This window comes from Montipora foliosa, chromosome 3 (genome assembly GCF_036669935.1).
Source record: "Montipora foliosa isolate CH-2021 chromosome 3, ASM3666993v2, whole genome shotgun sequence".
NCBI classification, from domain to species: domain Eukaryota; kingdom Metazoa; phylum Cnidaria; class Anthozoa; order Scleractinia; family Acroporidae; genus Montipora; species Montipora foliosa.
The window spans coordinates 14,913,059-14,925,558 of NC_090871.1; the positions used below are offsets into that span (position 1 = coordinate 14,913,059).

The 12,500-nt window shown below is 39.5% G+C and overlaps 1 protein-coding gene across 2 annotated transcripts in view; it reads right to left on the minus strand.

Moving 5' to 3' along the window:
• LOC137996879 (trifunctional purine biosynthetic protein adenosine-3-like) overlaps positions 1-12,500 on the minus strand; it is a 26,704-nt gene that overhangs the window by 14,201 nt on the left and 3 nt on the right. The window contains exons 1-4 of one of the 2 annotated variants that reach the window (XM_068842511.1): positions 11,899-12,500; positions 2,931-2,999; positions 2,200-2,325; positions 1,883-2,048 (exon numbers count right to left, since the gene is read on the minus strand). The exon at positions 11,899-12,500 is cut by the window's right edge and continues 3 nt beyond it. In XM_068842511.1, coding sequence (XP_068698612.1) covers positions 1,883-2,048; positions 2,200-2,325; positions 2,931-2,999; positions 11,899-12,438 — 901 coding nt within the window. In that variant the 5' untranslated portion in view covers positions 12,439-12,500. Of the gene's footprint in view, positions 1-1,882; positions 2,049-2,199; positions 2,326-2,930; positions 3,000-5,965; positions 6,140-11,898 lie in introns of those variants that run through there. The other variant, XM_068842512.1, reaches the window with a different exon arrangement.

Sequence of the window (12,500 nt, forward strand, 5' to 3'; positions counted from 1 at the left end):
TGGAGATGTGTGGCGTTAGCTATTCTCACTGACATTAAACATACCAGTAGTAAATTTAATCAAACAAATGAAAATTTAATGTTTTTTTTTATGGTTTGCCTTCCTTTTTTGTTCTCATTGTACCATGTTTATTTCTTGCATCCCTGGCTACTTCCATGGTGCCTTGTTTATAATTAAAATTATTTTCATGAATATTTTGTTCACCTTTGTTTTTAGAATTACTTTCTGTCACACTTATATGTCGTTTCTGTTAGTTTTCCCTGCATAATTTTGCCTTTGTTTAGTTCATTAGTATAAAATTCACCGCTTTGCTTAAAATGCATTCTCATTTTGTACTTCCGAGAGTCTATGTTACCTTGTTGAAGTTTTATCATCCCTTGCTTTAGTTTGCTCCGTTTTTAAAAGCCATGCAACATTTGTAAGTATTATTACCACTCGTCGTTTGTAATTCTTTTGTCGATTTCTGTTCCCTTAGCTCATTGCAGTAACGTATTTGTGTTTGTTTCTTTTAGCAACCGCTTTAAGTTAATGAACTTCGCAAATCAAATTTAAGTTAATCTGTGGATGTAACAAGCGTTGGAGATTTGGCTTTTGGCCCTGACAACAAAATTACGTAATTACTGATTAATTGTTGATTAATTATTAATCAACTTACTAGTAATCTCCTCCTTAACTCCTCTCTATTCTAAATAATTATAGCTGCTAAGAATATGGATGTTTACATGAGCCACATTGTTTGACCAATGTTTGAGCCATGAACTAAACAATGCGCAGGGTTTTCAATAGAAATTTTATGTTTATGGTTGCCAGAGAAGGGGCTAATCTAAGCCCTAATGGTAAAGAGTTCCATTTACCTACAATTATATTAAAATAGCTATGTTTAAATTTAGTAGAGCTTGCAAAATTTGGCTTTTAATGAAAGTCATCGATATGTCTAAACCTGCAAGAGTCAGCATGGGAATAAAAATTCAGAAGCCAAGTCCAGTCCAAATTATAATAGCCATTTAGAGCTTTGTACAGGAATGTTACACAAGAAAGATAGCATCTCTTTTCAAGTGACAGCATATTGAAACTTTTTAGGCGGTCTTCATAGCTATATTACTTCCTAAGATAATCTTGGTTTCTCTCCGTTGAACACGATCCAGTTTATCAATATTTCATGAAGTATAAGGTGACCAAACTGGTCACTGATCTATACCCCAGTTGCAACCTCACTAGCATGCAATACAGCAATTCAGGCGTCTCTTTTGTTTTTCATTAACAAAACTTTGTGGATCCAAGGCTTATGTTCTGTATGAATGTTTCTCATGTTATGGGCAAAATTTGGGGTATAATTTCCACAGAAAAGTAGGTGGTGAGTTTTGCTGGCCACCTGCTCTTATTGAAAACTCTGAATGTGCGAAGACTAAGTTTTTAATACACATTACTCATAGTCGGACTCAAAAGCACTGTTATTCTAATTGTGTCTTCCATTTTTAATAAAAGACACGTGGAAACCGGAAGGACGTAGTGAATGTGAACCGATTGAGGCAACATTTGGCACCAGTCTTTCGCCTCTATTTATCCAACATGGTAGAGTGCAAAGATCCTGTTGGGAAGTGACTAAACTGGGTGCAAATAACTAGGAATTCATAAAAATACCCAACATCCAAAAAGAAGCAGAAGGATCGAAGTGAAAGGGTGAGGATCGTGTAATTCATTGAAAAAGTAGGCGTTGATAACTTAGGGACTAGCCAGCTGAATTCGCCGGTTGCCAGGTCCAATGAAACCACTGAGTGTAGGGGATACCAATTTTATCTTCTTGTGCTGATGTGATATCTCTAGTTTTCAAAGCTAAAGTTTATATCCCCACTTGGTTATGTAATATTCTTTTTTTTTTTACCTGGATCCCCAAAGCGGCAGTTAAACTCTAGAACTCTGGGCCCACAAGATGTTAGCATCATGCCAGCAAACAGAACTCCGACAAACTCACAGCCTTCTTCACGCAAACCATCCACTGTTTTTTGAAGAACTTCCCTGGTGATCTCTTCTCTTACTATCTCAGATATCTATAATCAACAGAATTTGAATTTCAGTTGTCAAATATAGCATTAAAGCCAAACCTATGGGGAAAATGTGTCCTATGTTGCATACACAAGTTGAATACATGGATCAATAGATATGATTTACAAAACATTACTTTCCATTATGCTGACCAACCTGTGGACAGGGTGCGTAGGCACCCATTCCTCCTGTATTGGGTCCTTGGTCATTGTCTAACAAACGCTTGTGATCTTGGGCAGGTGGCATAACAGCAATGGTTCTTCCGTCAGTAAAGCAAAGAACCTACGACAGTTAAGTATAATATTAGCATAGGTGTTGCAAAATGGCGAAAGAGTGGCTAAGACTTAGGTGGGGTTTTACTATTGGTAGCCAGTTCCAAGATGGAGACTACATGTACCTCCTCCATAATTATTATACTGCTCAATATGCAAGTCAAAAAACAAGGAATCAACAAACAAAAATGCAATGACCTAAAACATACTTCAATGTTTATAGGTCCAAGAGCACAAGTAATTCTAGTTTATGCTTTTCTCTAATCACCACTGGCCCCAATGGCTGCACAACTGCTCCTTGTCATCAACTCCATTATACTGAATTCAACCTTAAGATTGGACATGAAGCACTGGTTATATAAAATTAATGAAGTCTACATTATCTTATCCCAAGGTTCTTGGCGGTAATTTTACCTCCCAAAACGTTCTTAAACATGAGGTACTGGTACTTTGAGTAGATTAATGGTTTTCTCCTTTGCTCTTGCCTGCTCGACCATGCTCGCAACAGTAAGGGGACATACTAGGATGAGCCAAATAGTAATAATAATAATGATGATGATGATGATTGTTGAAGCTACATGCCTTTCAGTTTTTTCCAAACATTGAAAAACTTACAGATACTTCCTCGCCTTCTAACTTTTCCTCTATTACCACTGTTGATCCAGCTTCACCGAAAATCCTTGCCTACAAACAAATGAACTCCAAAAATTCATATTGCACAAGATGGTGAAAGCAGTCCTTACACAGAGGTTCCATTCCTTGACCTGTGTTTTGAAGAGTGCATTTGTTGGTCAATACTCCATGTAATCTGGTCTCTCTCTCGGGTGGGCGGGAACAGATGGGGATCATGCTCGTCGGAAATTTTGAATTTAACCCCTAAAGGAGACCATCTGGGCGTGGCCTAAGCATATTTTGACCCCTAAACAAAACATGTTTATTAAAAAGAAAATTTGACTTCTGTTTCTCTTCGCGTAATTCTGTGTTTCTTCGCGGAACCCTAAATGAGACCTTGGCGGCTTAAAATATTGGCGCTTTGCCCGGAACACCCTAAGCGAGACCAAAATCCAAAATTTACACCCCTACAGTACAGGTCGAAGATATGCGGCCCAAAATGGGGGTGTAAAACGCGCCTGCGTGTCAAACACGCACACGTCTGCGTCTTTGACACGTGCATGAAATACGCGCATAAAGCAAAGCTCATTAGTATGTATGAGTTAGCCCACTGTCGACCTATTGTGGTTATATCATTGTTAGTTTTAATAGCTTTTTATTGTATAAATGTATATGGCAATGGCAATTGAGCTGAACATTGTTTGGCAAACCCAGGACCGTGTTTGTTTCAGTTCACAGGTAAACATGTGGAAATAAGTAGTGGGGTATTCTTGATTAAAAAAAAAGCGTAACAATTCGCTCGCGCAATATTTATTTCGGGCGCATGAAAATGTTAACACTTTCCCGTTTTCAGCACTTTCTTAAGCCTTGTCAAACCAGTGATATGAAAATTCAAAACTTCTTGTCGTGAAATCGTCAGAAGAATCGATTGTCACACACATCAATGTCGCATGTCTGTAAAAATGAGAGATACAATCCGCTCGCAAAAACTCGTCTTGTCAGGCCCATCAAAATGAATTTAATCTCAAATAAGAGGTTAAACAATGGAACATTTTCCCGTTTCAAGCGCTTTCCTACGCCTTAAAGAGCCAGAGATATGAATATTCAAAACTTCTTCTTCAATAATGAGGCGTCGCTCGCAAAAACTATTATTGTCTGTCGCGTCAGAATGAATTCAAATTCCAATAAGAGCTTACACAAGGGAACATTTTCCCGTTTCAAGCGTTTTCCTACGCCTCAAAGAACCTGAGGTATGAAAATTCAGAACTTCTTGTCGCAATATCGTCAGACTAGAATCGGTTATCTACATACATACATACATACATACATAACTTTATTTAGTAAAGCAGGTCAAGAGGAAAAAAGCAACTTTACAGCTGATGTGGACCTACTGTAATAAAATTAACAATACATACATATGGTAGTGATTATACTTTAGATAAATAAGATAAATAATCGCTAAAAATAAATAAAGCATAAAATATGTATTAATAATAATAAAAATCGGCATGCTTATTATAAACTACTGAGCTGTCTTTTTCAAAAGTGATATTCATAACAGTATGTTTTAACTGCTTCAGTCCATTTTTAAAGCCTGTTTGGTTAGAAAAAGATCTTACACTATCAAACAGGGAATTCCAGGCGATTGCAGCCCTGTGTACAAAGGAATTACGACCGAGCTCAGTGTTTGGTCTATTAACTAAAATATTTAAAGATTTCCTAAGATTATAGCTCTTACAGGTCCTAACAACTAATGAATTTATTTCCTCTAAACCTAAATTATAAAAAGCCTTATGAGTAATCATTAAAATACGAAGTTTATAAAAATATTCAAGAGGCATCCACCCCGCTCTTGCTAAAATATCTTCATCAGTCATGCCCTTTGGCAACTTATGAATTAGTCTAGCGGCTCTAATATGTATCAATTCTAATTCTTTAAATTTGGAGCCAGAGCCCCAAACCACAACCCCATAGAGGACACTTGGGATTACAGTCTTAAAGTACAGAGTTTCAAGCATAGATTTGGGTAAAAAACTTATACGTCTCAGCATTTTGACTTTACTATTGAATGACACACAAATTGATTTAATATGCTGAGACCAAGACAGTTTATCATCGATGGTAACCCTGAGACAAGCAGTAGAGGATATGTACTGAATAAAATCCTCACCCAACTTCAGAGGTTTCAAAGGACCAATGAAGGGATTAATGCTCAAAATCATTGCCTCAGATTTACCCTCGTGAATAATCAGTCTATTCATAAGGCACCAGGTATACACCTGGTCAAGAACCTCTTGTAAAACAAGAACGATCTCATCAACAGTGTCACCTATTACATAAATTGTTGTATCGTCCGCATACATATATAACGCCCCTCTGTTAACATGATCTGGTAAATCATTTGTGACCTTCCACGGGAAAACGTACACTAACGCTAAACCGTTAAATTGACCGAAGCGTTAGATATCCGTTAGCCGTCCGTTAGAAGTTTACATGAAACCGTCAGAGCGTCAACTTCATCCGTTAGAACGTTAGTCTTATCCGTCAGAACGTTAGGTTCATCCGTCAGAGCGTCAGCCTCGTCCGTTAGGGGTTTAGCCTCGTCCGTTAGAGCGTTAGTCTCATACGTCAGATGTATAATAGTTATTAACCTTATCCGTTGGGCAAATCTTGGATTCTGTTGGCAAGTGAATTAATAATCTGTATTGATTGTTCCGGATCAGAGGATTCGTAGAGCGTCGTTTAAAAATGTGACCCTCTTTGGGAAAACCGGCCGTGTCCTTCTACAACTTAGTAGAATTACATGTAGTAGAGCGCTTTTTAAAAAATTAAAAATACCGAGAAAAATGAAGGGTTTGTGTTCGACGTTCACCTCTGCGTACCAATAGTAAAACAAGGGTGGAAAGCTCGATTTCGGATCGCTCCAGCACCGAGCCGATTTTCACTGACAAATTCGCATCGTACAGGTTTCAAATCACGCACCAATCAAGCTGAAACTCACAAACAAATTCCTATCGTACAGGTTTCAAATCACGCACCAAGCAAGCTGAAACCCAGAGGTTTCCTTTCATGCCATTATATCTGAAATCCGTCCAAAACTCGAAGCGCTGGACCTCAAATAAAATTGAAAAAATCCAGCATTCGGAACTCCAAGGAAGCGTAGTTGGAGTTTGGTGTGACGGCTTGCAGCCGTCACAACGTTTGCTCCTCTGTGATTGGCTAATAAGAAATCATCATCCAATCAGAGAGGAGCACATGGCGTGACGGCTGCAAGCATGTATCTAAAGCCGGTAAACGAAAATCCTGCTACGCATCCTTGGCGCTGGGAATGCTGGAGTTTTCGATATTATTTGAGGTTGAGCGCTTCGAGTCTTGGATGGATTTCAAGCTGAAATAACTACGCTAATAGGTAGAATGGACAATAAAGACTCCAAAAACGAAGACCAAACATCGAAGACCCATCCTGCGCGAACGCCAAATTAAATGTGATTGAATGATGCATGACTTACCAAATTTCAACTGAAAAATATCTGTTTAACTTAACCACTCGCCTGGAGTTTCTCGCGAGCTTTTTTGCCCCCTCGGCATCTTAACTGACGATACAGAACTCTTTTATCGTATTTATAGCAAAGAGCTCTCTCATGAACGCACCGCTTTGAATTTATCGTTACTTCGGCTTTGAAAACAACATGAAATGCTACATTTCTTTGGATGAAAATAATCATTTGTTGTATTTTACTTTGCAACTACAGTAGCTAATGAAGTAATGGATGCCGTGAGAAATTCACAATTTAGTAATGCATCGCTTCATTGTGAGTCCGACGGTCAAAACATATCGAGATTAGCCACTTTTATCCGGACTTCGTTGCATTCAGCAGTTATGGCGCCATGGGCGCGCCTCTTCGGAATCGTATTTTAAAAGTCACGCAATCGTTTCTGGTGGCCTGTCTACATCGTAGTATTCTTAAAGCAAAAAACTCGCTGAAATGTGCATCCGATTTGTTTTGGCCAGCTCACGATGGTGCTAGTACTTCAAACCATGGCCTTTGTTCGATGAACGGTAATCGCTCACTACGTTGTGGTGTCATCGATCAGCCTTTCGAGCTTAGAACTAAGACTTGGTGTTAAAGCGCTAAGGCAGAACGTTAGAACTGATGGAAAGAACGTTAGAGCGTTGGCACAAACCGTTAGAGCGTTAGGACAAACCGTTAGAGCGTTAGCACAAACCGTCAGAGCGTTAGTAAAAAACGTTAAACCAATCTTCAAAACCGTTGAATATCCGTTAACCGTCCGTTAGTTTTAAGCCGTTTAACGGGCAAACGTTAGTGTACGTTTTCCCGTGGAAGGTCACATTTACATAAGTTGCAAAGAGTCTGGGACCTAATAAGGACCCTTGGGGTACTCCAACTTTAACAGGTCTTAAATCCGATCTTATACCATTAACTTGAGTCCTTTGCACACGGTTGGAGAGGTAATCATTGATCCAATTCCACATACTACCCATAACTCCAATTCCTTTAAGTTTTTCAACAAGGATAGTGTGATTTACACAATCAAAAGCCTTACGGAAATCAATGAATAACACTCCAACCTTGCGACCTCCATCCAAAGCCTCTCTCCAAGCTTCAGTAAGATGTAGCAGAAGACTTTCAGTTGAATAACCTTTTCTAAAGCCCCATTGCTTATTAGTTAAAATACTATTAGATAAAATATGATCATCAAAGGACTTACATACAACCCTTTCAAGCAGTTTTCCTGGAACACTAAGCAAAGATATAGGTCTATAATTATTAGGATCCAATTTACTCCCTTTTTTAAAAAGAGCAGTAACTAAGGATTCCTTCCACTGCTGGGGGAATCTACAACAATCCCTGCTCTTTTTGAAAACCTCAAACAACCCTTGTATCACAGAACCCTGAGCTAATCTAAGATCTTTAGGTGAAACTTGATCAGGGCCCACCGACTTATTTGGCTGAAGGGATTTGAGAACATCATTCTTGATCTCATCCCATGAAATAGAGAAATTTTCAATAGTCGGAGTAACCCTATTTATAAAACAAGTAGTGTCAATGGGGATTGGGTCTAAGTTCCTTGTAAGATTAATAGCAGTATCTAAGAACGACTTGTTCAATAAATCTGCTTTTTGCTCTTCATCAGTTATTATGTTGCCATCCGTGTCTTGTAATGGACCAGTTCTTGTGTTTGTGCTCTTACCAAGGATTTGGTTTGATATTTTCCAAAAATCTTTAGGAGTGGATGCATTATCTGCTAGCTTAATCCAATATTGGGCTTCAGCTTTCCTTAACATCTTTTTGACACTATTTCTTTTAATCTTGTACAGTTTCCATAGAGCATTATCATCAGGTTTTTCTTGCGCTGATTTCAAATACTTGTATCGCTCATTCATAGCCTTTCTGATCCCAATGTCAATCCATGGAAGCGATTTATTTCTAATCTTAACTTTCCTTCTTTTTATGTGAGAATCCACAATTCCTTTGAACATAGTCTCCCATAAATGAACACTGTCCTCAATTTCTTCAACAGAATTTACAATATACCATGGGGCCTCCTCTAAGTCATTTTGTAGACTCTCAATGTCCATTGACTTATAATTCTTAACAGTGATTATCTTGGGCTTACGTTTATTCATCTTATTAGAAAATACTGCGTATGTAAGATGGTGATCAGAGATCCCCAAATCCAAAGAACCAGCTAAGATATTAGATGTGCGATGATTGGGGCTAACAATAATAAGGTCAATTAACGACTTAGACTTAGCAGTGACTCGTGTTGGTGATTCAATAAGATTTGAGTATCCAAAGCTGCCAAGTATGCTCTTCAGCCTTTTGCCAGCCTGGGATGAGTCCTGGGCTGAATGGGAATCACTTATCAAATTAGAGTTGAAATCACCAAGCAATATAACATTCTTCCTTTTAATCCAAATCCTGTTCAACAGGGCATGTAGGGAATTGAAGAAGGTAGTAGATTTAGGTGGACGATATAAACAGCCAATTAGGGTTGATTGGGAGCGAATTGTTATATTTAACCACACTGCCTCCAATTCTTGATCAACGTTCCATTTCAGGTCCTCATAAACATTTAGACCCTCACGAAAATATGTGTGCAAATGTGCGTCTGCACGAGTTTTTCAACACGCGTTTACGCAAAAATTGTGCGTGCGTTTTGCGTGTGCATTGGCCACTTATCTCTGACCTGTAATGTAAGCGAGACGACGAGCATCCCCATCTGTTTCATATGTGCGGGGTGGTCTAACTATTAATTAATTAATTAATCAATCCATTTTATATAACACAAAATAATTTTGGGACATTGTTAGCAGCAATAAGATGTGAAATCTTAAATGTTATATAGGATGATATATTATCACATGACTTGTCAAAGTTATTTTTATCACAGAAATCTTCTCAGCTAAATGGCAAAACTTTATCATTTTCTGGTTGCTGGATTTACCTTTATGATTTTAACACCGTTGGTTACGTCATTTCTGTGCTTGGACATTTCAGGTTGGGGTCAATGCCTTAATTTACTTCAGAAAGGGCTATTAGTTCACATTACAGTTGAACCTCGATTATCCAGACCTCAATTATCTGGATTTCTCGATTATCCTGACTTTTTCTCTGGTCCCAATTTTGTCATGAATATTTATTAGTCATGATCAAGATCTGTAGCCATATTCTTTTTAAAACTACAGCATTGAAAAGTGAAGTAAAGGTGACTTTGCTTCACTTTCATTAGTAAAATAAAGCAGTGCTCGCACACGTCGTAACTAATGCAGAACTTTTGAATGAGTTCTGATTGGCTTAGAGTTTTGCTTTGTTGCTAAGTCAAATTTCACACTCTATTGGCTCGTTCGGCAAACAGGCTACACTACGTCACGAATGTTTATTCACGACCATCATGTCCTTGAAGCATAAGCGATCCGTTCCTTTGATAAAAGATAAACAGACTATAATTTTGCGAATTGAGAAAGAAGAAAAATGAACCAATTTGTCAGCTGGATATGGCGTTATTAAAGGGCAGATAGCTGATATCCTGATATCTGATATATTGTTCCTCATTAATATTCATATTCTTGATTATCCGGACCCTCTATTATCCGGACCATTTTGTCTAGTCCCAACGAGTGCGGATAGTTGAGATTCGACTGTACCATTTGAAAACACTGGGTCACCAGCAGCCTCGCTTCCATTCTCAAGTCAGGTAACTTAGCTGCAACTGTAAAATACAATTCACTGGCTCCAGTGTTTTCACAGGGCAACCCTAATACCCAGAATCCGGAATCACAGGTCATTGTTTTACCGGCTTAACTGCAGAATACCCCACCATTTTGAAGCTGCACCTCTGAAAAGGCTGGATACGCGGATACGCAGTCAAAAGTACCACCCCTCCCCAGGTAAACTTTAAACTATATTGAGAAGTGGATACGCGGATACGCGGATACGCAGTGGAAAACATGGATACCCGGATACGTGGATACACGGACATCACACATGGGAACTGGATACCAACTTCGTGTAACATACTTCAAAATGCTCTGTAGTATATGCATGGATATGTGGATACACGGATACGCAGTGGAAAATACTTCACGTATTGTTTCAGTGACTAGGCCAAAGCACTCTCGTAGAATTTTAGCTTTCATTGTACACTTCGCTGAACTACAATTTTTCACGAGATCGTGTGAAGAAGAAAGCACTTGTTTACTGATTAAGCCTAAGCGCTCGTTTCAGTGATTAGGCCTAAGCAATCTCGTAAAATTTTAGCTTTCATTTTGCGGTTCGGTTAACTGCACTTTTCACGAGATCGTGTGAAGAAGAAAGCATTCGTTTACTGATTAAGCCTAGTAAACACTCACTTCAGTGATTAGGCCTAAGCACTCTCGTAGAATTTTAGCTTTCAGTTTACGCTTCGGTTAACTACACTTTTTCACGAGATCGTGTGAAGAAGAAAGCACTCGTTTCAGTGATTAGGCCTAAGCATTCTCGCGAAATTTTGCAGTTTGGTTCTTACAATATATTGAGAAGTTTACTTGGGGAGTGGTGGTATTTTCGACTGCGTATCCGCGTATCCACTTCACAACATACTACTTAGAAGTTTACTTGGGGAGGGGTGGTACTTTCGACTGCGTATCCGCGTATCCGCGTATCCACTTCACAATATACTTAGAAGTTTACTTGGGGAGGGGTGGTATTTTCGACTGCGTATCCGCGTATCCACTTCACAACATACTACTTAGAAGTTTACTTGGGGAGGGGTGGTATTTTCGACTGCGTATCCGCGTATCCACTTCACAACATACTACTTAGAAGTTTACTTGGGGAGGGGTGCTACTTTCGACTGCGTATCCGCGTATCCAGCCTTTTCAGAGGTGCAGCTTCAAAATGGCGGGGTATTCTGCAGTTACTCCGTTTTACCAATACAGAGAGTAAAAAATATCCTAAACATTCATAAAAGCTAACCTTAGGCCTAATTAGGCCCAAACAAATGTTTTTAGGCCCAAGGTTAGCTTTTATGGATGTTTGGGATAGTTTTTACTCTCTGTATTGGTGAAACGATACATACATACATACATACATACATACATACATAATTGACCTCTCCCCATAGGGGCTTTTCAGGGCCACTGAATCAACGAAACAACAGAACACAACAACTACAACTGTTAAGAATCCCAACTGGCCGGGGGCAAACCAGTTGACTATTTACAAGTGCAGCTGGGAAGTTGAACCAGGGACTACCGGGATCAAATTCAACAAGTGGTCAGAGCGAGTCTTGAACCTGGGATCTCCGGATCTCAAGGCAAGCGCCCTAACCACTGGGCCACGATGACATGTGATTCCAGATTCCTGGTTTTAGGGTTGCCCGTTTTAACATTGCATATTTCATTTTCCGAGTTCAGTGGCGCATAGCCACTTTGATTTCTCGTGGATCACCTCTCTCCCAGTCTCACCTGCAGCATATCCCTGACAGCTTGCATCGCTTGCTCTTTGCTGTCAGCAACAACAACACCTTTACCCGCTGCCAGTCCACTGGCTTTCACAACCAACGCTTCATGATCAGCCGTTTCAATATGTTTACAAGCTTCTTCGACATCTGTAAATGCCTTCCAGCGAGCTGTGGGAATTTTATGTCGTTTCATAAATTCTTTGGCGAAGTGTTTACTTGACTCGATTCGTGCGGCAGACTTACTTGGTCCAAAACACGGAATATTATTCTCCCTGAGAGCGTCCGAGAGGCCATTTGCGAGAGGTGCTTCGGGACCAACAATAACAAAATCCACGTTGTTGTCCGCACAGTATTTCACAACGTTTTGGCGGTTGTTCTGATCAAGCACACAAGATGAGACGTTCTCTGTTTTCAACAGCATCCCAGCCGTTCCTGCATTCCCTGGCGCAATCAGTATCTGGCCCACATGATTTGACTGAGCGAGTTTCCAAGCAATTGCATGTTCTCTGCCTCCTCCACCAACGATCAAGACTTTGTCTGCCATGACTTTATAGTCAACTTTACGCAAATTGGCGCGTTGACGGTACGTTGACTGCTGAGTTTGAG